The sequence below is a fragment of the Solanum verrucosum genome, unplaced genomic scaffold (genome assembly GCF_900185275.1).
Source record: "Solanum verrucosum unplaced genomic scaffold, falcon-dt-bn FXZP01000032.1, whole genome shotgun sequence".
NCBI lineage: Eukaryota > Viridiplantae > Streptophyta > Magnoliopsida > Solanales > Solanaceae > Solanum > Solanum verrucosum.
In genome coordinates, this window is record NW_026020569.1 from 4,019,156 (window position 1) to 4,041,369 (window position 22,214).

At 33.1% G+C, this 22,214-nt stretch overlaps 1 protein-coding gene across 9 annotated transcripts; it reads left to right on the forward strand.

Moving 5' to 3' along the window:
• The first annotated feature begins 6,794 nt into the window (after nt 1-6,794).
• LOC125811145 (uncharacterized) lies at nt 6,795-21,689 on the forward strand. Of its 9 annotated transcripts, none has more exons than XM_049490646.1 (15): nt 6,795-6,969; nt 7,716-8,133; nt 8,222-8,358; nt 11,976-12,089; nt 12,170-12,253; nt 17,689-17,824; nt 18,168-18,331; nt 18,406-18,532; nt 18,624-18,767; nt 18,960-19,055; nt 19,197-19,292; nt 19,402-19,497; nt 19,619-19,711; nt 19,829-19,924; nt 20,157-21,689. In XM_049490646.1, the coding sequence occupies exons 2-15, from the start codon at nt 7,813-7,815 to the stop codon at nt 21,423-21,425; spliced, it is 2,973 nt and encodes a 990-aa protein (XP_049346603.1). In that variant the 5' UTR covers nt 6,795-6,969; nt 7,716-7,812; the 3' UTR covers nt 21,426-21,689. The 9 variants fall into 9 exon arrangements, with proteins under 9 accessions (XP_049346603.1, XP_049346604.1, XP_049346609.1 ...); XM_049490647.1 differs by having other exon boundaries at nt 6,828-6,969; nt 7,786-8,133; XM_049490645.1 differs by having other exon boundaries at nt 6,874-6,969; nt 7,719-8,133.
• Nucleotides 21,690-22,214: the final 525 nt, after the last annotated feature.

A 22,214-nucleotide genomic window follows, 5' to 3' on the forward strand; every position in this document is an offset into this window, starting at 1 on the left:
GATTTTTATGATAATGCACGATATATATTTGTACATACTACCCTTTATATGTTATAAAAATAAAGAGTTTTTCTCATTTTGGTATATCTCCAACTAAAAGCAACTTCTAACTTGAATGTTAAATTACTACTATATAATAATTCAACTAAAAAAATTCAATTAGTATGTCTTTTATATGTATATTTGTTTTTTTATATTATATTAAAAGCATACACATTGTCACGTTGAAGGATTGTGAATTTCTCAAAGAATTGTGATTCTTTTAAAGAGTTATAAGTAACTTTTTTGAATAATTGTGACTTTATGTCACAATGAATATATGTTTATACTATTATCTTTTATTCGCTATTCATTGAGTTTGATTTTTTATTCTTTTATCTTGATTTATTGTTACTAAAAAAAATTTAAAATCTTCTCTATTTTATTTTTTTTGTGTGCGCCTTCTCTTAATAAAAAGACTTCTTTAATCTAAATTTTTTATTTTAAAAAATTGATAAGTTATACTATTTAGCATTCGAGAACTAGTTATACTAAAAGACAGGGTAATTAGAAAAATAAAATAAGGTAGACTGCTATATGTTGTATTATGTTACCCTGTGAAAAATTATTTAATTATCATTTTAAATATATTTCGAGAATAAATTTGGTATTAAATTTATAACATATTTTATTAAACAATACAATTTTATCTCAATACTAAGATAAATTTATATCATCAATAAAAAAAAATGACATAAATATGTACCAAACTTTCGTTTGGATTGGCTTAAAAAAGTAGATTTTAAGTCAAAAATAAAAAGTCAAATTGAAATGACTTTTAAGTAAAAAAATAAAAAACAGAGAGAGACCTATTTTTGGTTTTTGACTTATTTTAAGTTACTTTAAACTTATTTTAAGTCGTTTTTTGACCTTACCAAACATTTTCTAACTTATTTTGAGTCATTTTTTTATTTATTTTATGTTATTTTTTATATCTGTCAAACACTTCAAGTCAAAAATAGACTTAAAGGTAGGTTTGACCAACTTTTAAGTCAATTCAGACATCCAATTAATCTTGAGATATCCCTTATTTTCTTATCCAACCTAAAATTATTTTATCCACCTCTCATATGAAATATTTTAGTTCAAAACTATAATTTCAAAATTATAAATTTCTGAATAATTTAATAGAATTGTGAAAAGAAACGCCCATCCCCATCAAAAGTAATGTTAAAATGCTTATAAAGAAGTCTATTCATAAATTATCTTATTGATGTATTTGTTATACGGGAATTGTAATTATATAATATGTTATGTTGAGAATAAATAAATTAATATATAATAATTGTTCTTTAGGAATTATTTATCACAAGGACATTTTATATGAGAATTTTTGGCTAAATTTTTTTAATACTATAGACTAAATCTAAGATATATTTTTGTGTTATCCTAGTGGATAAAAAAAAAATTGTGTTATTTAAAAAGTAACAAAATTTATCCTTCTATTAAAATCTATCAAGAAACTCAAGACACTAACACAAAAATGTGCCAACTATGTGTCTTTTTTCTCTAAACCTTTTAATTGTTTTTTCGTGATTGTCTTCTACCTTCCGAAAAGCAAGGATTTTGAATTCGCTTTCTCTTCAACTAAAACCAATCTAAGCTTCTTGAAAATATAATTCGTCGCTCAAACTTTTTTATATTCTTACCAACTTAAAGAACTATGATTGTTGAAAAAAATGTGGTACATGTTGTTGCTTATCGCAAAATAAGATAGAAGCTCGTTAGATTTTCTCTTCTTCCTCATTCATGTAGTGATTTAATTGGTTAATAACTTAATGTATTTTACTTATATACTTCGCAACTTCATTATTTATACGGAATTATTGGCTTCTAAGAATTATTAGAAATAATTAAACTTTGCAAAGTCAACATTAAAATGTCATTTACATATTTGGTAAAAGGTCTAAAAGATTTGCCAAGTTTGTTTATTTTCTCATTCTAATATGGATAATCTCATTATTGTACTCATTTTCAATATATAAAGAAACACTAGGATGATATAGAAGTTACAATAAAATGAAAGTAGGATTAAATTAGATTTCGGTCATTGTTGGGTATCTTAGCATTGAAATTGATATTGTAGTGACATCAATGATAGATTCAACCATTTGGTGAATTCAAAATTTTTGCTTTACGGAGGTGAAAGACAGTCAGTGAAGGCGTTTTTGAAACTTTTAAAGGAAAAATCACGTATTTGGCATGTTTTTATGTTGATGTTGTGAGTTTCTTGGCAAATTTTAATAGAAGTACAAATTTCGTCACTCTACCAACAATATAAAAATGTTTTTATTAATTAGTATAATTCTATTATGTTAGAAGAATGAGTAAAAATTGGGGTATCAACATGTTTGCTTTTTGTCATTAAATTTCAAATTATGGGTATCTTTGTCATTTTGTTTTTTATCTTTTCAAAGAGTACTGCTCTAAACATTACGTGGTTTTTACTTGCATTGCCAACAATAAAGTATATCAACAATACATGATTTTATCTATACGCTCCCCTTCAATTCTACCTCGGCCAAGAACTCCACAGATATCTCAAAATCAAGGCACATCAAGATCGCCCAGCCATTTGGACTTTGAGGTCTGTTAAAAGTTTGCCTTTTGTTGAATATTTGGAACTTGAAAGTAATAACATTTTGTTTTTAGCTTAACTTTTGTTTGGTTGTTGCATTTCTATCTAGGGACCTCCTCAAAACTTAATGTCTGGGCATGATCCCCCTTCAACCTGGAGGAACTGTACACTCGTTTTTCGTTGGTGATATCAAATTTTGGTCTAATTTTAAAGTTAATATTTTTAAATATCTTATTCATTAAATAGTTCAAAATACATGTTCAACAATTTTAATGCAATTTATCAATAATTATCCTTATTTTTAAAGATGTTAGAATTTTTATCAGTTAATTTTGATTACATTATATTTTGTCATAATCAGTAGTGTATGTTGTTAATATTTATTTAATTTGATTAAATCACCATTTTTTACATGTCATTGGTTATGTTTATTACATTGGTTAATATTTATTTTATTCGTTACATTTGTTAATATTCATTTGATGTTTTTAGTATAATCTAGAAATACATTTTAATATACATAAGATTTGCATACACAACTATTTATTAGACCATCTCCAACCCAACACCAAATTTTACACCATTTTGGTGTGTGAATAGTGTTACACCAAATTTGGTGTAACACTATTCATCACACCAATTCATTTTATTGAATATTTTAATATTATTTCATTATACAAAACTTTTTATCAAACATTATATAAATTGTATGTTTTAATTAAATCTCTTGTATATTTGTAATATTTTTATAACATTAATTTTAGATATAAAAGTTAGCTTTTTTCATAAATTAATTTTTCTATATATGACTTTTTTATTATGTATAATGTATAGTATTTGCTAGCAATTTATATTATTTAAAAAATTATGGTATAAAATATTTTATATTAAACGTATATAAAAGAAAATAATATGAATTATATATGGTGACTGGTTTAGAAAAAAATTGTTTATTTTTTGGTGTAAAATTTGGTGCAATGAGTTGGAGTTGATTTACACTAAAATAGTGCCGACACCAAATTTGGTATAAAATTTGGTTTTTGGATTGGAGATTCCCTTAACCAATGATTTTGACCCACGATTTTGAAATCATGATATTGTACGGTTTTTATTTTTATTATTTAAACAATTGTATAGTTAGGGTGTGGTGGATATTTTAAAAATTTGGGATATATTGTTTTAAGATTATTTACAAGTTCTTTCATTGTTCATTGTTCATTGCCTTTGCTGACCACCACCACCACCCCCAAACCACGATTATGTTCATTGCTAGAACCCCAAGTTCCACATCTTGTTTTCCTCCATAGTTGCTGCTACTAGCAGTTTTGATGAGCCACCAACGAGCTTTGAGCTTGCAATCAACCACCACCAAAAGACCTCTCCTCTCTCCCTCTTCACCACCATTGACCAGCCAACAACGAAAAATAACAACACCAAAATCCCACTCCAAAACCCCGATTCAGACAAAAAACAAAGCCATCACCACTGCTGCCTCCTTCCTCATTGCTCGAGTTTCTCCATTAATGGTGAACTCCAAGCTCACTTGCAAGCTCCAAGCTTTTACTCGCGGCGAACAACAACCAGACCCACAAAACCCCAAACCAAATTTCCACAAAAAACAACTAGAAATTGGGGAATTAACAATTCTTTAAAAAAGTTTATAGTTGGGTTAGTTTAAGGGCCTGTTTGTAAGGACACTTTGGTAATTGAATTTGGTGTAATTACACTATATGTCCTATTTGGTTGGACAAGTAATTACTTGGTCAGCAGGTAATTGGTTAATTGGTAGGGGTAATTACACTCTACAATTTACAGGCAGAGGCCGTGAATTGTTGGTAATTACTTGGTGTAATTACCAGCTGATTACTTTTTTTTTTTAAAAAAATTCTATTTTTTTTTGTTTGAATTTTTTTTACTTCTATTATTTTAAGTTCTTTTTTATTTTTATTATTCTAAATTTTTTTAAAAGGTTATTTTATATTTTATATTTTATATTATTATATTTCATTTTCTTCTTGTTCTCAACCTTATTTTACGTGATTTTATGCAATTTTTTCGTATTATCTATTTCTTTATGCCATGCTTATTTTCTCATTAGTATAATTTTATTAGTATTTTAATTTTTAAATTAAAATATAATTTATTGTTAAGTAAGGTTATAGACTTATGTTTTATTTTTTTAAGAAAAAAATAAAAATAAATCATATTTATGCATGCTATGTTGAAATTTGTATCATGTTAAATTTTTTGTTTTGAATTTATAACTTATGTTATATTTTCAGTTTCATTTGTTTTAGTAATATTGAATTCACTTGCACGTCATTTTTTAATCAAACTTGGTAGATTATCTTTTTGTCAAACATTTAATAATTTATGACATTTTATTTATATATTAATATTTTTATCAAACATGCATTTCACGATGTTTCTAAAAACTTCATACTTTTAGTTTTTACGATCAATTCAATTGAAATATATTAATTTGAAAAAATATAAATCAATTATTTTTTCATAATATAGGTTAAAGAATATATGTTTATTAATTAATATATTTTCAAAAAAGAATATACATCTTAAATATTTAAGTTAATGTCATTTATAAAGTTTCTTATTTGTCTAGTATAAATTTTAAATAATTAATTTTTTATTTTTAAAATTTAATATAATTTTATGATTGCAATTATGCATCCAAACAGAACATGTGTAATTACAATGTGGAATTCAAACAAGTCAGTGTAATTACTAGGCTTGTAATTACTACCCTAGTAATTACACCAATTCCAATTACCAAGTGATTTTCCAAACAGACCCCTAAGTGTGAGTGGGTTATGTAGGTGGATGGATGAATATGGGTGGATTTTAAATTTTTTTGTTTAATTAATTGGTCAAACTGGGTCCCTTCGTAAGATTGTGTCACACGTCCTTATTTGTTCTTCCGTTAGAGTGAATAACATATATGTTTTAGTGTCACATGTCCTTGTTTGTTTTTCCGTTAGAGTGAATGACATATATGTTTTAGTTTTTGGACGGTAAAGACATCAATGTCCCAAAAGTCTAACAGATGGTATCTTTATACCATTTCCACTAGTTCGGGGTATATTTGTCCCATTTCCTTAATAAAGGCACACGAAAGTGCTTAATTCATTGGGAGTTATTTATTGAAGCATTACACAAAGTGTTAATTAATTAACAATAATAATTTAATTATCGTTAAATATATATTTTAGAGGTAATTAATACTCTGTAAATGTTTCAAAAGTCTATAACGATATTTGGTTCAATGACAATTAGCTGATTTCATAAAGACTAAACGAATTGTGCTAAAATAGCGAGTGCTAGCCCGTGCTAATTCTCATCCAGTATAAACATGTACTTTAGATTCAGCTCATAATTTTAAAATATATATCGTCAAAAACTCTTTAATCTAAAGATACCCTTATTCATATATATAGTCAATACACATATTAATTAATTTTCCTTTTATTTTATATAAATTAACTATCATATCTATATCAATTATATAATATTTAATTTACAATATTTAATTAGAATAACTTACGTGTGATAAATCTATTGAATTACTGAATAGTCCATTTACTAGATACATGAACTAGTTACATTTATATATGTATATTCCCTAGGTTCTATGAACTATTTTGGATAAAAATGTATCCATTAATTTAGACATTTAATATAGTGACTTTTGAAGTGATTTATCAACATATAAATAAGATTTGTTATTTAAAATTGTAAAATAGCTTGAAGACATTACATTCTATTCTCCACATATATTAAGTTTATATTTCTTGTAGTATTATTGCCCATATTTTATAACATTATGAAAATTTTAGTAAAAAAATCGAACATGATATAAAATAATAGTAATAACTTGTCTTAGAGTCCGTTTGAATTGATTTAAAAAAAGTAGCTCAAAAAATAAAAAAATAAAAAATAGGAAGATGCTTACTTTTGATTTTTAACCTTTTAAAAGTTATTATTAACTTTGTCAAACAATCCCTAATTTATTTTAAGTCATTTCTGACCTATTTTAATTTATTTTTTATATTTATTAAAAACACTATTAGAAAGTCATAAAATAACTTAATAAAATAGATTTGATTAACTTTTAAATCATGTCAAACACGTTTTAGAACCAAACGAATCATAACGGGTCATCTTGCGTCCAAACATAGGAGATCCGATCCGCTGCGGGAAAAAAAGGTCCAGAGAAAATAAAAAGAAAAAAAATGGAAAAATGCAAAAAGTAGGCCGTGAGCAAGAAGTATCGGATAACGCTTCAACCCTCGGACGCCTGCCCTTCATTGCTGCCGCCTGTATCGACTTTATTTCAGGTTCTTGGATTTTAGGGCTTTATTTCTACATCTTTCTTTCTCATGTTGTGATTTACATAATTAGAGCCTTCACAACCCTATGTTGTTTCAATTCGATTTCCTCGCATCTGGAACCCTGGTGAGAATTATACAATCAGTCTCTTTGATATCTATTTTGGGCTTTTGGGTATTCCACAACTTCTTCTCTTTGCTTTCTTAAATATAGTAAATTTTATCAATTTACTGTGTCTGCTTATTAATCTTATATATTTTCTACTTTTTCGGTCGTGTAAACTCTGCGTGTCATTATCTCTCTGTTGTAATTTTTTTTTAGTTGGAGGTTGATAATGGAGCGAGGATTGTATGATTATCCCTTTACAGTAATCTCACTGTAATCTTAATCTTTTTGATCTTTGAAAGTTGACTTGATCTACTTCCCTTGGCTAGTGGCTACAGCCTACAAAGATATATTAACCGGGTCACTGAAAAATATCTTACTTGTTTCCTTAATTGAACAGGCATGCCAATGAGCTATTGTACTTTATGAAGCTTGTTTGTTTATTGTATTTTGCCTCTTCTGTCTATTTGCTTTTAACAAACGATTTTACCTCATCTGTGTGTCGGTGTACTTGATTGTATGCCAATTTCCACCTTTCTGTTTTACAAATAAGGATAGGTTGTGGGTAGTTGGAACCCTGATGCTCTTGAACACATCTTTTCAAAGCAATTTGTAAAGTTAGCTTACTTATTTTTTATGTTGTTTTTAGAAGTTCTCGACTTACAATTCATAGAGTTGGTCTCGTTGATCAAAATTGAGAGAGCATGATTATGTTGTAGTGGTAATTATTTTGGCATGCTTTGACAATGGTGGCTGATCAGTGGAAGAAACGTCTACGTGCTATCAACAATATTGACTGTCCTCTGGACCGCCATGGACTGAAGAAGAAGAAGAAGAAGCAGGGATTAGCAAGATATAATTTGAAGTTAAGATCCAACGTTTCTCTGGTTTGGGATGACAAAAAAAGGTGTGTTCTTGCCAAGAAGGAGCAAATTGGCATTTCACAGAGAGAATTGACTCCCTTTTTGGATTCTCTCTCACATCACCATAGCATATTGGCTGATGTTTTTACTCTACCTCATGAAACTTTTGAACTCAATAATTTAAGTGAGGTCCTCTCCCACAAGGTAACAGTCTATCAAGTTATGTATGCTAAATACTTGTTATTGGAAGGTATAGTTACCCTTATATCTTACTCTCTGGTAATTGATTTAGGTTTGGCAGGCAAACTTGTCAGAAGATGAGAGAGGATTTCTTACGCAATTTTTGCCAGAAGGGTCAGGACCAGATGATATTGTCTATAAATTACTGGGGGAGGAAAATTTTCACTTCGGAAATCAATTTCTTAAGTGGCAAGTCTTCCATTGCTTAATATCTCAATATGTTTGACATTCAGCAATTTTTCTGTTTTTTCAAAATCGGAACTTTGTAGTTGAGGTTCCTGTGACTTCTATTGTTACTTCGTACTGTAGAATTTATGGTGGGCTCTTGATATTTTGTTTTCCATCTGACATTACTTGGATTGGTTTTCTCATTTTAGGGAATCATCAAATTTTGATGGAATTATAGTTCCTTTTATATAAAAATAAAATAAAAGAAAGCTAGGATATGCTTTTGAATTAAATTGAGATTAGAGTTACTGATTTTAGCATCATGTTCTTCTGATGAGATTGGAAATTATAGACCGTGGAGCAATTGTTTTAACGATGCAACGAGAGGTCGAGAGATTCATGGAGAAAAAAAGATGAACAAAGGGTTCTCAGTGTTTGTGGATGTAGTTTGGTGTGATTATAATATGACACGTCGATTGTTGTTTAATGGGTTGAATAAATGGATTATGAGGATCATAATACACCAATGTATCAGCTGTATATGTGCCACATCCCTATATTTCTATTAAATAGTGTAGTATACTTGATATTGTTAGTATTCCAGGTAGCATTTACATAGGACCAATTAGAGGAACCACACATCTTAACTTTTAATAGAACCTAATTGACATGCAATCAACCTCCCACACTCTGGCTGTCAATATTTTCCCTAATCTAGTCTCTGATATTACCAAATGTTGTTTCACGTTAGGAGTCTGGAGAAGCATCTGCTTTCCTGATTATGGAACTAGCACTGCGTGATTGTTTTGGCCTTGAATTGCAGTTCTCTAACCATCTGAGACCTTTTTTCTACTTTCTTAGTAGGGCATGTTCTATCTTATCACCTGTGTATTGGTTCTATGGACTTTTGTTAAGTAGGTACGCAATTTTTTTTTGACACTAGTAACATTTGTATTTCAGTCAGTACTAAGGTAGTACTGAAAAACCATATTTACACAAAAGAAGAAAAGGGTCGTAGTCTTTTCAATGCTAAACCAAGATCTAGATAGACCCTAAAACATCTATGATTGACTCAGTCTCATTGGAATAGACATTTGTACATCAAAATTAAAACATCAAAATACATTTAAGCTTAACTTCCTGCTGGTTGTTGTTCCTATTTTCAAAACATCTATCATTTCTGTCTCTCCATATTGTCAACCATATACGAGCAGGGATCATCCTCTATCTTTCTCTGTTTGTAGCCCCAACTCCAGCCTCCTCCCAACTGAAAAGAGTCTCATCAATCTTACTAGGCATACTCCAAGAAATGCCTCTGAGATTAAGGAAAATCTGCCACAGTTGATCAGTAAAATCGTAGTGTGGAAAGAGGTGTCTTACTGGCTCTATATCCTTACCACATAAGTAGCATCTGTTGCATAGAGATATACCTCTCTTGGTCACATTGTCCAATGTCAGAATTGCTTCATTGGCTAGTAGCCAGGTGAAGCATGGCACTTTTTGTGGCACTTTGACTCTCCAGATTTGCTTCCAAGGCCATTTAAATTCTTGATTCTCCCTAAGACTTGCTTGTTTATATCCTTCCTTCACCCTGGGTCTTCCTTTGTTCTACCCATGCCACCATAAATAATCCTCACCTGTTTGGATTCCTTGGAAACTCTCCAGTTGCTTGAAAAGTTCAATCATTCTGGGAATTTCCCCGTCATTCAAGTTTCTTCTAAGGATCAAATTTAAGTAGGTACGTAATTGTGCACTTATTGCCCTTATAACTTAGAGCCCATTTGGATTGACTTAATAAAGTAGCTTTTAAGTTGAAAAATAAAAAGTCAAACTTAAATGACTTTTTAAGTTAAAAAAATAAAAAGTAGGGAGTGTGCTACTTTTGGTTTTTAACTTTTTTTAAGTCATTTTAAATTTATTTTTAAGTTATTTTTAACTTTACCAAACACTCCCAAAAACTAAAAATAACTTAAAATTAGGTTTGACCAACTTTTAAGTCAATCCAAACAGGCTCTTACTCTATTGTGTCAACTATCTTAAAAATATCCCTAAATCAACACCTCAAGATGTAAAAGAGGTTAGCATAGATTACCTTAGAGAAAATACATAATTACCCCATTAAAGTAAGACCTTGTTTTTTAAGTAAACACTTAAACTTTGCGGGGGACCTTTTACCCCCTTATTCTTATTTATAATAAATTTATTATCCCATTATAAGCCTAGGTGGTAGGTAGAGTGTAATTCACTCGCCAATAGCGAGTGAGCTAAGCCAAAAAAATAAATAAATATTTATTTAAACATTTATAATTAGAAAAATATTATTTTCTTTTCTTTACTTTTGTTTATTTAATTGAACTTTTTCAATTCATTCTTTTCCATTATCTTCTTCACCCAAATTCAAAAACCCAATTACCTTTCTTTATCTTCTTCAACTTAGAAGAGCCATTTACTCCACCCATTTTTATCACTTTTTTTCTTGTCTTTGCTTCTCATTGTTCCTTTTTCTCCTTTTATCCCTATTTTTTTAAAAAATAAAAATATATGAACTCCGTTATTCGATTGATTTGGGAGTATTAAGAAACTCCATTTTTGTTTTTATTTTTGGTTTGAATATAGAACTCCATTACCTTGCTTTAGTGACTTGAGAGCTGAACTGATTTGGTTGTATTTATTTACTTGAACTCTATTACCTTGTTTTAGTAACTTGAGAGCTGAATTGATTTGGTTGTATTTATTTACTTATAATTTTTCACTAATGTTTAATGTTAAGAAAAATAATCTATTGTAATGGAGTTCTGTTGCATCATTATTGTAATACTGCTAGAAAGAATCTAGCAGATGGTAGATTGGGGTGATTATTCATTTTTAATTTAATAGTGATTTTATCCATTTTAATCTAGATTTAGCAATAATTTGGTGATATTTAGTGGCGAAAATAGTGTTATAACAGTGAAGCATCATGGAGGCTACGTCGAAGGCGGCAATGGCTGCTCCGTTGGAGGATTTACAGCAAAGAACAACGGGTTTGAGTAATGAAGGTTGAAGAAGAAAGAGGAAAAAATGAAAATAAAGTGAAATAAATTAGAAAAAATGAAAATGAAACTAAAAATTAAGAGTTACACAAATTTAATACGTGGCAAACAACAATTGGTGCGTGATTGCACTTTTTTTCTTGCAATTGAGGTTTGGCGAAAAGTGGGATATTTATAACACTCTTAAATTGTTTATGGGGGTACTAGGACCCCCACAAAGTTCAGGTGTCTCTTTTGAAAAACAGGTCTTACTTTAATGGGGTAATTTATTTTCTCATTACCTTATAATAAGTTAGTATGTTTCATGATCATTTGTACCAGAGCCATAGCTGTCACACGTCCATATTTTAAGCATATCCTTTCTGCATAGCATGTATAGATACTTTTAACTCTTTTCATTTTCAAGTGCTTAATACTTCTGATTGGAGAGATTTTGGGCTATGGTTGAAACATTGGGATAATCTACCTTTGAAAGTACTTTTCTGTTTCCATTTATAGTTTACTATGCAGGCCTACCTTTGCATATATTTGGGACAGGTGAGATTTAACCCTTCACATGGATGGTCTGAGAATCTCATATTATCAAAATCTCTGGCATCTTTGCAGGGGTCAGATGATTTGTTCTGGTAGCTTTCACCCTGATAATGTTATGCGTCAGGAGCAGCTTTTCAAGTCTAACAAGAAGGCATATTACATGGAATTACAAAATTACCATGACAAGTATGCAGTTTTCTCAACTGTATTTTTCTTAACCTTTAGAACATTTTATTGTTTGCATTACATTCTACTTCTCGTGGCAGTATGATTGGGAAGTTGCAGTTATGGAAGGAAAGTTTGGAGAGCTGTAAAGACTCGGAAGAGGAAATGGTGGAGAGAATATTGAGGTGGTTTTCTTTCATTATCTTATGGTCTAGGTTATTTTCGTTTGGTTACCCTACCTTTTCAAAAAAATTTCTAGGTTTATTTAAGAAAATGAGGCACAATACGTCGGAACCCCTCATAAACTTGACACATTTTATCAAGTGAGCACTCAAACTTTGTCTAGTCACTAATGACCTCCTTGGACTTGGCATTTCGATAGCCTCGACTCTCCTAACCAATCTCACCTGATGGGCATGGGCTGCCACACATTTTTCTGTGAACGTGGCATTTTTTTTTGAAATAACATATTTTATTATATTTTTAATTTGTTAACTTATGAATGTTTGAATCATTTTTTTTTCAGGCTAAGTTTGTAAAACAACTTGATTGAAACTCCATTAGTTAGGCTGATATTTTTTGTTTAGCTAAAAGTATTAAGAGTGTCAGCCAATTTTTTTTCCTCTATCTGGATTTGGCCCAAAAAAAAGAAGACAAGAAAAATAAAACAAATACATAGTCAGAACTCAAATATTTTGTATTGAAATTTTTTATTTGAGTAAAAACAATGGAGCCCTAGCAACTTCCTTTTACTGCATTTGGCCCAAAAAAAATAAAGTTAGAACAAATAGCCGTTGCATAACTACAACAACATCATACCCCTCATAGTCCCATAAAGTTGGAGTTGGGAGAGGGTAGAATGAACACATACCTTATCCCTACTTTGGTGGTTGAAAGGCTGTTTCCTTTAGACCCTTGGTTCATCGAAAAACAATTCAAAGTAGTGCGGAAAAAGAAATAACGTAAGTGAAGAAGCCATGACAAATTACTACAGAAAGCATGACAAAACATTCTTAATTGTAGTTGCTACAAAATAATACGACAATCGAAGTAGTTACGAGAAACAACAAATAGTAACAAAAATCTAAGGACTAGTAACTACAAGAGTAATGATGCGATTACTAGTATGGAAGGATAAGTGAGACAAAAGTCTACTATCTACTAATTTTCTACCCTATCTCCACAACCTCTTATCAAGTCCTCAATAAGTTTAAACTGGACAATATCTTGTCTGATGACCTCTCCGGCTCTCCCAATACTTCTTCTCCCACCTTTACCCCTTCATTAACCATCCATAGCCACCCTCTAACACCTCTGGGGCATCTGTGCATCTCCTCTTCACATGCTCAAACCATCTCAACCTTGCTTTCCACATTTTGTCCTCCACCTAAAGGGTCCTCATTTTCGCAAACTTTCATCTTCTGAACGTGCGAGTCTTGACTGACCAGTTCTTTGGCTCATACACCATAGTTTTTCTAACCACCACTCTGTAGAACTTATCCTTAAATTTTGGTGCACCTTCTTATCACACAATACTTCGGATGTGATCCTCTTTTTCATCCACCTTGCACCAATACGGTGTGTGACATCTGTGAGAAATATAGGAAAAAAATATTATTGAATTGTTGTGTTGTTTACATTATTACATTGAGATCCTATTTATAGACCCTAGAATACAATCCTTTACCAAGTAGGATACTATTTAGTATTCCTATTTCTATTTCTATTTCTATTACTATTCTTATTCTAATAGGATTGTATAAACCTATTTCTATTCTAATAGGATTGTATAAACATATTCCTATTCTAATAGGATCGTATAAACCTATTCCTATTCTAACACTCCCCCTCAAGCTAGTGCATACAATTCATGTACCTAGCTTGTTACAGATGTAATTAACACGAGGACTGATGAGGGGCTTAGTGAGATATCTGCAAGTTGATCACTCGACTTCACAAAATTGACAATCAATCTCAATGTGCTTGGTCTTCTCATGAAATACTGAATTTGATGCATAATGCCAATAAAACACAGAGTAATAAAATTACAGTGTTGGAACTTCCCAAACCAAGCATGCAAAGACTGTTTCAGACCATAGAGTGACTTACGTAATCAACATACAAGGCTACTAAACTCCCCCTGAGCAACAAAATTAGGTGGTTGCTCCATATAGACTTCTTCACAATGCAACGGTCGTTGTAAGTGCTCAAAATCTAGTATAAAGTATATGGATCATGTTGAAATCAATAGACGAGTCGATATCAAACAAGTCACCGAAAAACTGGCCAGAACATGCTCATATGCCGGAGTATTAGATTTGATGGCTAAAAGTGGTCACAATCTAAGAAATAAAATTATATGGGTAGGGTTGGAATGATGTCACAACCCAACTAGAAAATAGAAATAATATAGGATAGTTCGAATTGATGGAACGACCCCATTGAAAAAGATAAATATTATGGGTAGGGTCGGAATGATGGCACGACCCTGCTGAAAAAGAAAAATTATACGGGTAGGGTTGGAATGATGGCACAACCCTACGCAAATCAGATTTGAGGAGTTACCGGAAAGACAAATGGAACTATGCAAATCAAATCTGAGGAGTCACTAAAAAGACACATGATGCTATGCAACTCATATATGAGAAAATAGTTCAGAAAAATCCACGGTACTACACAAATCAAATATGAAAAGTAGTCTGGAGAGATGCACGGTGTTACGCAAATCAGATATGTTAAAAAAAGGTAGTCACCGGAAGCATGTCACTGTGCTACACAAATTATATATGAAAAAGTAGTCACTGGAATGATGGCACAGTGCTACACAAATTAAATATGAAAAAGTAGTCACCGGAATGATGGCACGGTGCTACAAAAATTAAATATGAAAAAGTAGTCACCGGAATGATGGCACGGTGCTTCACAAATTAGATATAAGAAAGTAGTCACTGACCCAACTTTTGCTAACATAATTGTTGGCCAGACGGGCAACATATATGAGTAATAGTCGCCCGCCGGCAGCGAAAGCTCTTAGATTTTCTACCAAGATCGTAGAGGCCCATTATCCACCGAGTTTAGAAGGCTGTGATTGGTCCAAAGGGCGGGTCACAGACAGATTTCTCGGTTATCAAAAAAAAAAAAGACAAACTAATCTAAAAGATCAATTCCCTGATCTTTACATCTTAAGCCTTCAAAAAAAAAAAATTCACTCTCACAGATATGGAGAATCTATCCACGGGAGGGCCTTAAATGATTGGGAAATTGATGGAGTCTCATGCATGTTACAAGTTTTGAACACCTTCTCAGCACCTCAAGGCTCAACTGACATAGATAGACAAGTTTGTATGTTGTGCATCAAAGGGAATTTTTCAGTTAAGTAAGCCTTTTTGGAATCTAAACAATGTAACCTCCTTGACAGCTTTGTGGCCTTGGAAACTCATACGGAAGGTCAAATTTCTCCTCGAAGTTTCATGCTTTTTATGGTTGGTTGTTAGAAGAGCTTGCTCAACTCATGACGTCCTACAAAGAAGAGGTTTCAGATTTGCTCAAGATGCTTGCTATGTGACAGGATGCAGAAAACAAGGAGTATATGTTCTTACATTGCAAGACAACTGCAAATCTGTGGTAGATGTTCTTTTGTATCTTGGAGTGAGTTGGGTAATACAACCATAAGTGCTAAGTACATCTCTAGTGATCCACTGATTCATTAAGCCATACTTATAGGTTATGAATCTTCTTCTCCATAGAGCTAAGTCTTCCCTACTGAATCTCTATGCCCATTTTTGAAGCAGACTTCTGTTATGTAAACTGAGATTTCTTATGCCCCCCTTCCTTACTGTGAGTCAGTGAGTCAAACTTTACCAGGTTATAGCCTTTTTTCTCCTTGTTTCTTTTTTAGTTGGGAAAAGTCGTCATTGCATTTGCAGAAGAATGAAAAGAAATGCACAGCTAGAACTTCATTATTTCGGTTAAAACTTTCTTTTATTGGGAGTTGACTAGGGTGAACTCCTTTTTCACTTATCTGGAGACTTGGGGTGGCTTACAGGAAGGGCTTGACAAACTCTGGTGGGATGGTCAGTTGGTCACAGCAGTGGGAACTTTAAGGTGAACATAGCATACAAAGATTTGAACCATACCTGCATCAGATTGAATGCTGGCCCTAGAATCATATTTGGAAGACAAAGATTCCTTTCAAAGTCTCTTGATTTTGTATGGCTTCTGTCTAGAGAAGCTGTCCTCACTCAGACAACCTGATGGGAAAAGGGATAACTATATGTCCCAGATTGCTGCTTAAGCGGGGAAACAACTGAGACTGTAAAACATCTCTTTCTCCACTGCAAGGTAATAGGACAAGTATGGAGGATTTTTTTTGGCTTCCTGAGGAATCACTTGGATAATGCCACGTAACGTTGCAGCAACCTTGTTACGCTGGGAACAAGCAGGAAGGGAGACTTTGAGACGGAGCAAGATGGAGAATTATACTAGCATGCATATGGTGGACAGTTTGGAAAGAAAGGAATTCAAGGTGCTTTGAGAATAGGAGCAACACAGTTCAACAGATAAAAATGAACTTTAATTTGCATTTTTGTTTTGGTGTAGACTGTAGACTATCCTACTCTGTAGAAGCTGTAGAAGTTCTGGATATACTAGACACCATTTTAGGTTTTAGAATAGCTGCAGGTTCTTAGAGTTCTTTTGTTGTAAATAGGGACCAGACTCAGGGAGCACTGTGTAATTATGAATCATTTATAGAAATATACAAAATTAGCCGTTTAAAAAAAAAACAATAGAGTTTCAGCCATATCTTTACAGATTTGGCCCAAAATAAAGAAGAAAAACATAATTAAACTAACTGCCATTGCATCTAAAGAGGAAATAAAAAGAAATGCTAAGTTGTGATAATTGTGCATTGTATCTATTAAGAAGAATACAGAATTGGAACAAATAAAGCATTTTATATGATTTTGCGGCAATTAACGGGTGAAAATACCCCTCTTAGAAGTTGATTTTTTGATTTTTCAATCCCAAGAGCCTAAAGAGCATGGATACATGCTCTTTGACACATTCATCAAGGAGGGTTGAGGCTATCAAATTGCAAGTTTCCGAGGATAATCATGATAAAAAATAGTTCAGAGGTGCACTGAATAAAATATATCAAGTTTACGGTAACCTGATATATTCTGCCAATAAAGGATTACTCTACAATAACAACATACCCAGTGTAATTCCACGAGTGGGGTGTGGGGTCTGGGAAGGTAGAGTGTACACAATCCTCATCCCTACCTTGGGATAACTCAGAAGAAATATTGAAATCTGTTGACAACTGCACTAAGTTATGCCATAATAGGAGATTGTTGCAACAATCGTTTTTGTTATTTCTCCTTGATATTGTTGTTCTGGGGGTGAGCTTAACTTTCTTGGCTATCAATAAAATCTGCTTGATAAAGGTAGCTGGAAGAGAATTGATTAAAGTAAGAAGCAAAGGTGAAAAGATAAAATGAGCTTACATTATAACTTAAAAATTCTGTTTGTATGTATATTTGTGTAATTTTTAAATGATAATTGTTTTTTTCCCATTATAAGGGTCATAACAGTCACATGCCTTTCTTTGGGTATTCAGAAAGGGCTTGACGGAAGGCACATATGGCAGTTCGCCTGATGGAGCTAAGATGGCTGCAAGATCCAGGAAAGGAGAAAAACTAAACAAGCGGAATATCCAACACAGCGATGGTGCCAAATACATGTCTTATATTAAGGTATACATTTACCTGATTAAAAAAACATGTCTTATATTAAGGTGGCTATGCTTTGGTTGGAACATCTTACGAGTCTATTGAAAATATTCCAATGATCTTGAATTTGTTTGTTTTCTCACCAAATACTTGGTGATCACACATTTTGCAGCCATTATTCAGCAAGATGTTGACCCAGCCATTTTTTCACTTGAGTTCTTACATGGGATGCTTTTCATTTGAGTCTTTCATGTGTGCAAATTCTGTACAAACTATTGACATTCATTGAATTTATGTTATTTTCTCGTCTCCAGTGGCTGATTGTTTCCCCATTCCTCTTATCCTTCCTTTCTCCATCATATTTCAGGTCAGTCGAGAACACTATCAACGTGTTAAGAACAGCATGAAGCATAATAGTAATAGCATACAACCCAGGTCTCTGAGCAATGTCTTAGGTGATGTGGAAAATCTCCATGTACAGCCATTTGAATTTTATGAGGAAGAAGAACGTCAAAAATTACATGACCACTGGTTAGTTTGTGGAGAAAAACATTTCTTCTAGTATTATCGATCTCCACATTAGTTCTTAGTGAGTGTTTGTACAGGCTGCAGCTGGCAAATAGGGATGTCCCTGCTGGTTTTGCAAAATGGATAAAGAGACGTTCACAAGAATTGCATGTGAGAATATCATTAGGTCAAGAAATGGAACAAAAACTGAATGTCCAAATTAAGGTCTGTCTTAGGAGTGCATCTTATCTTATACATCCAAGTTCAGAGAATCTGTTTGAATTACCTGATGATTTGTTTTTACTTGGTTTATCAGGGTGAAGAGAAAATGAGTTCTGATGGGATCTTTCCAGAACGAACTGATTGTAAAGAAGCAGAAGAGAGAACTAACTCTGATGGGATCTTTGCAGAACAAACTGATAATAAAGAAGCAGAAATTATACTCTCAATGGAAGTAGAGGTTTGTACTTTTAGCTTTTCTCCCCTTTGTCTTTGAGGGGTCAATGGGGTTTATCTCATCACTTTTTTGAGGAATCGGTTTTGAAGATGGTTCAATGTTTCTGACATTTTTTTTTCTTTTTGCTTTTTCTAATGGAAGTTCCAGATACTTTATCTTATTTGTCTAATTGTTAATTGTCTATGTTTGCTCTAGGCTGACCAGCAGGAGGACAATGAAAAATCTGATCGGTTGATAGAGAAGCAAATGGAAAGAGAAATAGTAAATAATGAGGTTTCTCTACAGTCAGAGGTCAGTTATACCAGTAGTCAATATAAAACAATTGTACAGACGTGAAAAGGCCTCCCCTATAATTCTTACCAACTCTTGTATGTTGAAGGGAAGATGGGTTCCTAAGTTGTCTAATTATTAAAATATCCAAGTTTGCTCTAGGTTGATAAGCATGAGAGTGTGGATGAATCTGATGGGTTGATAGAGAAGCAAATGGAAAGAGAAATACTAAATAATGAGCTTCCTCTACAGTCAGAGGTCAGTTATACTAATAGAAAAATAGGCGAATTCTTACCAACTCGTGTATGTTGAAGGGAAGATGGCTTTCTTAGTTGTCTAATTGTTAAAATGTCCAAGTTTGCTCTAGGTTGATCAGCATGAGGGCGAGGAAAATTCTGATGGGTTGATTGAGAAGCAAATGGAAAGAGAAGTACAAAATAATGAGCTTCCTCTACAGTCAGAGGTCAGTTATAACAAGAATAGAAAAACAATTGTATAGAGGCAAATTCTTACCAACTCGTGTATGTCGAAGGGAAGATGCTTTTTTTAGTTGTTTAATTGTTAAGTATCCAAGTTTACTTTAGGTTGATCAGCATGAGGGCAAGGAAAAATCTGATGGGTTGATCGAGAAGCAAATGGAAAGAGAAATTCTGAATAATGATCCTATAAAGTCAGAGGTCAGTTATACCAATAGAAAACAAATGTATAGAGGCGAGTTCTTACCAACTCGTGTATGTTGAAGTGAAGATGGTTTCTTTTGTTGTGTAATGTTAAAATGTCCTAGTTTGCTCTAGGTTGATCAGCATGAGGGCAAGGAAGAATCTGATGGGTTGATCGAAAAGCAAATGGAAAGAGAAATACTAAATAATGAGCTTCCTATACAGCCAGAGGTCAGTTATACTAATAGAAAAAGAATTGTATTGAGTCGAAAAGGTTTATTTAGCAACTCGTTTATGCTGGAAGGTGGTCTTTCTGTCTCATTAAATACAAATAAATGAGTGGCAGAAACTTCAGTCGAGAGTTTTTAGTTCTATTATAATTTGCCTGAGAAGATTTTTTTTTAAAGTTCTCCTATGTTCTTTGATAAGATTCAAATAAACTCTTTGGTTATATGATTGTCAGGATCAGGAGGGAGGAGAGTCTGCAAGCTTATTTGATGAACAAACTCCTGATAGCACAGCTAACACTGATTATGATGACGAGTCTCTCCCTGTCTCACTCAGTCAGGATCTTGATCATGTTTCACTTGATGAGAGCAATCAGTTAGGTCACTTTAAGCTGGATTCTAACGAGAACAATATAATCCAGCAGGCAGATGAAGTTTCCCCAACTGTATCAGAGTATCCAGAAGGGTTGAATAGTGTAGATGTTCCTGTTGATCAAGGGGATCCTCTTGCTTCTACCAGTGATGGTTGGCCAGCAATTAGCATAGCTGCCTCTTATGGGTGTGCCACTCCCATAAGTCATGAATATTCTTCTGCCGAGGAGTTGTCATTAGGGCATCCTCGAGTTACTGAAGAGCGAGCCGCTAGTCTTATTAATCTGGAAGCTGTCCCAACAGGAAAGGATGCTGGGAGGGATATGTTGCCCAGAGAACCCAGTGCCATTTCTCTTTTTGGTTCATACCCTCAGAACAGGAATGAAATATTCCACCCGTTTTTCAAGGATCCAGATAGTTCATCTTACAACCATGAGCAGAGACAGTCTCCTCTGGACTTCCAACCAGCAACCAATCTGATGGTGCAGCAAGGTCAATATTCTGGTCATTTTAGGGAGCAGCTTCATGTGCAGTTACCAATTGAGCTACGACACAAGGGGATGAATGATCTCCTCATGCATCAGAACTTTCAGGGGAATCTATACCCAGATGGAAGTCGATATTCTCTCCCTAGGCATGAACAGTTGAATGTTGGCATGCAAGATTGGGCCATCAATTCTGTTCATGTGTCGACACCGCCTCAAACTCATCTAAGCAGTGGAGACTTGTTAAGTCAGAATTGGTTCTCTGGAGAGAATCATGCCCGTGGGAGCTGGTCTACTTTCGGAGGTGTTGGTGGTCCATCTCAGAGCATTGGAAGCGTAAACAACTCAGATCAGAGCTTGTACAGTGTTTTATCTGAGTGTAACGCACTGCATCAAAGTGGCTCGTATAATGTATCAGGCTCAAGAGAACGGTTGATCCCTTCAAGGAACTATGGTGAGATAGCCGTGGGAGTTCCCACAACGAGCAATGCCTCACAGCAGCAAGCTGTTTCCCTTAGTTACATGAGTAGCCAGGAAAGTCCTAGCGGCCTTAAACCCAATGGTCTTGGATGGACGAGCATGTCTACTCAGAATCCAGGGTACCATGATTCGATGGGCAAACCATTCTTGAGGCCCTGGAATCCATAGGGATGTTGTGTTGCACAAGGCTACAAGAGTCGTCGGGACAATAATTGATGTAAATTTTTACATTTTACACCACAAGATGTAGGCGGCTATGTTCATGCAGCCGGATTTTATTGCAGTTGTTTTTGAGTTGAGACTGCTGCAAGTCTTTTGTTTTCTTGATGATGACCAAGCCTGGGGGCATTTTGTACATACATACATTAGACAAATCTAATGTCGGTGTATATACTAGATATTTATTTATGGATATAGGGGAAGATTGGTTTAGTTATGGAGGTTGACTAGTTCTTTAAGTAGACTAGATATATTTAGTAGCTAATGTTTTGGCGGCTAAATAAAATGTCCGGTATGTACTTATTGGTATACGGGATTTCTGTTTTATTTTTAGCTTAGATCATTGTAGAAACACTACCAGCGATGTAGCTTGATTCAGTAACCCTTCATTAAATTAAAATTAACGAGAAGAGCGGGGTGAATTATGTTTATAAAATATTTTACTGATCATTTTGAGTGAATAATCAATCATATTATATTATACTTACAAATAGTAGTAAAGAAGAAGAGGCAAAGGGTAGGACCTACCGTAAAATAAAAATAATGAAAGAGGGAAGAGCCGAAAGACAGGACCCACTTGTGTGCAATTAAGGGTGTGTTTGGTATGCACGATTTTTAATTTTTCCTGGTTGACTTAAAAATGTTTGAAAAATCAACTCATTTTCTTCAAATTTAAAAGAAAAATAACTTTCCTCCAAAATTAAGGAAAATATTTTTCAAAACTCTACTTCATCCTAT